Source organism: Rutidosis leptorrhynchoides, chromosome 7 (assembly GCF_046630445.1).
Source record: "Rutidosis leptorrhynchoides isolate AG116_Rl617_1_P2 chromosome 7, CSIRO_AGI_Rlap_v1, whole genome shotgun sequence".
NCBI classification, from domain to species: Eukaryota; Viridiplantae; Streptophyta; class Magnoliopsida; order Asterales; family Asteraceae; genus Rutidosis; species Rutidosis leptorrhynchoides.
In genome coordinates, this window is record NC_092339.1 from 266,891,690 (window position 1) to 266,896,566 (window position 4,877).

The 4,877-nt window shown below is 31.7% G+C and overlaps 1 protein-coding gene across 2 annotated transcripts; it reads right to left on the bottom strand.

Annotated features, from left to right (window-relative positions):
• Positions 1 to 886: 886 nt before the first annotated feature.
• On the bottom strand, positions 887 to 3,801 carry LOC139857771 (ACT domain-containing protein ACR4-like). Of its 2 annotated transcripts, XM_071846609.1 has the most exons (6): positions 3,688 to 3,780; positions 3,485 to 3,599; positions 2,563 to 3,221; positions 2,351 to 2,455; positions 1,687 to 1,707; positions 887 to 1,222 (listed from the first exon to the last, which is right to left on the bottom strand). In XM_071846609.1, the coding sequence occupies exons 1-6, from the start codon at positions 3,778 to 3,780 to the stop codon at positions 887 to 889; spliced, it is 1,329 nt and encodes a 442-aa protein (XP_071702710.1). The 2 variants fall into 2 exon arrangements, with proteins under 2 accessions (XP_071702710.1, XP_071702711.1); XM_071846610.1 differs by lacking the exon at positions 1,687 to 1,707 and having other exon boundaries at positions 887 to 1,231; positions 3,688 to 3,801.
• Positions 3,802 to 4,877: the final 1,076 nt, after the last annotated feature.

A 4,877-nucleotide genomic window follows, 5' to 3' on the forward strand; every position in this document is an offset into this window, starting at 1 on the left:
ATGCTATATGGATGAAAAAAGGTATAGTTGTACCAATAAGTGAAAAAGATTGGTCTAGATTTTCTTAAAGTGTTACAACATCATTTCACTTCCTTTTCTGAACAATTTTCTATCTGTTTTCACTTTTAAAACTTTCAATTGGTCAAAAAGGAGATTGATTAGTCCCTATCCATCAAACCCTTTTGTCTAAAGTACATATACTTGTATATTTTTGTTGCTTACAAGTTACAAAACTATAAAATTCATAGGGTTAACATACATATAATGATTGATCAAAATTAGACAAGTTGTGATGTTTTGAGAGAGGTTTTCCTCTTTTAAGTGTGAATCTACCGTATAACTGGAAAATCTTCGGTCTAACTGATTGTGGTGACCATATAACCATACGGGGTTACAAGCTGAAATCCATGAGTGGACAATAAGTATGTATCCATGAAAAAAAATCAAATAGTGTTCTAGAAAATGAAGATTCTTTCATATGCCAAACTAAACAAACATTTGCACGCGATAAGTGCATTCGCAGCCAATAATATACTTGTGAAGTCTATGAAGTGAAACACGTACATTGTAACATCAAGAACAATGCATTACTAGAACTAGACAAGCAAATTGCTAAAAGACTTATAAAAGTATATCAGTAAAACATAACGTTTGAAGATTCAATGTCTTATTGAATCAAAACAGCAATACTATACTAATGAATATTTACAAACTTGGTATTCGAATTACAATGATGTTAAGTCCCTAGACAATCTTATAAAAAAGACTAAAGATTGGTTTGCTAACGTGGAGCCCTTTCTTCATTGTCTAAAATATAATCTAAAAACAGATAAAGTAAACAATCTACTAAATCTATGATTAAATAAATCCTAAAAAGGGCGTTTTTTTAAGAGTGGGATCTAACAAGGCCAAAGTTACAAAAAGATTTGGACTTAAACAGTCCACCAAAAAGGGACCTAGTAGTAGGAGACTCTTGAGATCCTTGATTTGAATCTTCACAATTACCTTTCACTTTAAGTATTGTTTGCCCAATTTCTTTCCTAATAGATTCAATAATCTTGAAGTCCACAGGGTACCCTGATGCATCTTGAACGTAAAACGTATTCACTGCCTTGTTGTCACGAGTTGCCACCTCAGCTCTCGTGACAGTAAGGCTGTTCTCACGGAAGATTCGAGTCACATTTGATAACAACCCAACTCTGTCTGTTGTGCATAGTTCTAGCTTTAATCCCTAGATGATACAAACCAAACAAGTTCACTGATCAAAAATCAAAACCATGAATGTAGATATAAAGAGCTCTTATGAATATTAGTTACCATGTTAACTGATAAAAAAGTGTCATCATATGAACACATAAAACTACCTCGTCTTGTACAATCTCTAGGTCATATAACTAGTATGCAACTTTCATAGAAATTTTTTTAAAGAGTGCACCAAAATTATACTTCATCCGTCCCAATTTAATACTCGGTTTAAGCAAAGTTCTTTTATATAGTTATTTTATGCACATAAAATAAAAAGGTAGATAAAATGTAAAGATTGTAATCATAGGCGGATCCAAAGGGTTAAAATTTTGCCCCAATTTTATGCCCCGGTGGAATTATTTTTTTTTGCCCCAAACCCTTCATATTTTGCCTCAAAACCTTAATATTTTGCCCCAAAACCTTCGTATTTTACCCAAAAACCTCCAAATTTTGCTCAAAAAACTCTATATTTTGCCCCAAAACCTCTATATTTTGCCAAAAAAATTCCCTACATTTAAAAAAAAAAAAATTCGACCCCGGTGAAAATTTTTGCTGGATCCACCACTGATTGTAATAATGATATTTCTTAAATTATTATCTGTTATGTTCTCTGTTGACTATTAAATTCAGTAGGATCGAGTAGTATTTTTATGTGCAATAGTTTAAATTGGTAAAAAAACCATATAGGTCCGCCCTCACCTCGTGTTGTGGACTCTTAACTGAGCCACACCCTTTTTTTGGAACCATGTTGGTTGCTAAATTAATATATAGTATAATAAATACAAAAGTTAACGGAACACTGAATGGTTCCCTTTCTGATATGTTATAAAAAAAAATACTCCGTAGACTAGATCTGCATGAAATTGTCATTAATTTATATTTATCAGAGAATCAAGATCTAGCAAAAAAACAAATTGATTTCATTAAACACATAGTCAATCAAATTGAAGTTAAATATTAACCATTTTTGGGACCACGACATATTCAAATAGCATTGTCAATTTCTCATTTCATTTTAATCCAAGCCAATTTTTATTATATGATACGATAAATTTACATTAACAATCCATAAAAAAAAAAAAAAAAAAAACATTTTTTTTCGTACCTCAGATACTCGTCTTTCAATAGCTGCTTCAAGACATTGAATAATTCTTTGTCTCTCTGCATCTGATTTAACAGCTGATCCATCTACATGTCTAATACAATATTCCTTCAAGAACAAAAAAAATAAAAAATACAAATATATCAGCAAAAAATGTACGACCAAAAACAAGCAATCGAAAGTTAACAATTAATTAAATGAATATGTTTACTAACATGATGAGTTTCGGGTCCTTCAGCATCAACATTACCATGAAAAATCACATAATCCATATCAGTTAACGTACAAACCGTATCAAACAAAAGTTTAGGTCGATCTTTACAACGAATAGTAACCACCGAACAATCTTTATCGAACCAATCAACCACATTCACATCAGGCCTTTGTTTATCATCCAAACATTCATCATTACACCTTTCATAATCTCGAACCGAAACCATCATTTGATGCAACCGTCGTTCAGTATGAGTAACCCCATGAGCAACAACAGTTTTCGCTTCACGATTTTCATTGCTTCCTTTAAGAACATTGCATAGCATTTGTTTAATGTTATCAAGTCTTTTTGGATCAGAAATAGCTGCGTTTGTTTCTTCGTCGGTTACTTGCATTACGGATGCTGCTCGTGCGTTGTGTGTCCATAATTCGGCGTTTAAAACGTTACACTTTAAGTGTGTGAGAATTGCACATAGTTCGGAGAGTAAGCCGGGTCTGTCACTACCGATTAACTCGATTACTGTGTGATCTTCGTTCGGTTTCATTCCAATTGATTTCATCGTTGGAATAAAGCTTGTTTCCGAACCAAGAGATTTTCGAACATAATCCAAAACTTCTTCATCTATTATCTTGTTTCCTTCTTGATCCGTTACATTAAACACTGTACTCAAACAAATAGAAAGAAAATCATCAAATATTATATATTTAATTTACTTAAAAAAGATTCATTAAATATGTGTAATAATAAGTTAATAACTACCAACTGATAGTTCAGACCAAAATGACCACAATAAAACTACCACTGGCCTTAAAAATTAAAACTTGATTCCAACCATAGCAGATAAGAAATAACTAAAATATCAAACAAAATTAAAATAAATAAATAAATAATATAGAGAGAATTAGTATTAGTATTATTATTACCATCCATGAACCAGCCTCCATCAGAACTAATGTAAGCTTTTGTAACAATAAAGTTCAAATCAGTGAGAACTTGTACAACTTCCAAAAGTATTCCATGTTTATTTGCACTATCAACCTGTTTTTAATTTAATAAAATCCATTACACCAATAACAGAAACTGAAATGTACAAAAAAAGAAAATAAATAACAAAAAAAATTCAAACCTGAATAATGGTTGCATTTTCACAAGAATCATTGTCTATTACGACTCGAGGCGGATTCATTCGTCGAATAAACTTCTCATATTCATCTTCCATGTTTCGAGAATAGCTCATATTACATGTCTCTGAGGAAATTCAAAATCAGAAAATAATCAAGATTTCAAACAAGAATTAAAAAAAGGTTATGCGGATGAATCAAGAATTTAAACCAGATTGAAAACAGGACATACCCATTGGAATAATGAATTCTGATAATGAGAAAGACTTGATTTTATAACTAAGTTTAACGGATAAAACTATATTTTTATAGAAAGATAATTAAGGACCAAAATAGTACAGATTCTGTTTCCTTGCAACTTATTTTTTTATACTTATCTTGTTTTCAGACTTTAATAGAATGTGTAGATAAACTTGTTCTGTTTTGCACACATAAATTGAAAATAAGTGTGTGAAATTTCTTTGTTCTACGAAACGGGTTGCTTTTTATTCGAATGAGGAGACTACACAGTGCTTAAAATGGAAGTTCTTAAAAACCGGTAAATTTGTAAATAATGGCGGTGGGTTGTCTTGGCGTAGTTTAGCAGGAGTTAATGGGTAGCGCACGTTAGATGACGCAGTGAGTTCATTATTATAGGAAATCAACCGTAAAATATATCCGTAGTATTTAATGAGCGAAATCTATCTATCTAAACTTTTTTATTTTTTTATTTTTTTTTTAAGGCGAAGATTTATATAGCATTAAAAGAAAAGGCCTTCATCAAAAGAATGAAGAACCTAAACGAGAAGATATAATGACGGAGACTTGCTCGGTCATAAAACGAAAGCAACATTGAAAGAGAAACATAAGCTACATACATACCAAAAAGGGATTATGATCCCAAACATAAAATTGAAAGCTATTACAAAATTTAAGATTTGTAGCTCAAAGGAAGACTTTAAGTTTGATGTTCCTCATAATGACCGACGGGCAAGTGAATTTATCATTGAAAATGATGTCGTTTCGAGCGATCCAAATAGCCCAAAGGGTTGCGGGACCGATCATTTTCCAATACTTGGAGGCTTTAATCCCCATACCATAATGAAATGTCCAGTTCATATTGATTATAAACGTTCCATATGAATTGATTTCGTCGCGAGGTTTTAACCTCTATATGAGACGTTTTTCAAAGACTGCATTCATTTTTAAAATAACC

Coding starts and splice junctions, on each gene's coding strand:
- LOC139857771 (XM_071846610.1), bottom strand. CDS start 3,798: ATGAGCTATTCTCGAAACATGGAAGATGAATATGAGAAGTTTATTCGA. Junction 3,600..3,687: donor AAAATGCAACCATTATTCAG/GTTTGAATTTTT, acceptor AATTAAAAACAG/GTTGATAGTGCAAATAAACA. Junction 1,232..2,350: donor TTGAAAGACGAGTATCTGAG/GTACGAAAAAAA, acceptor TGTATCATCTAG/GGATTAAAGCTAGAACTATG.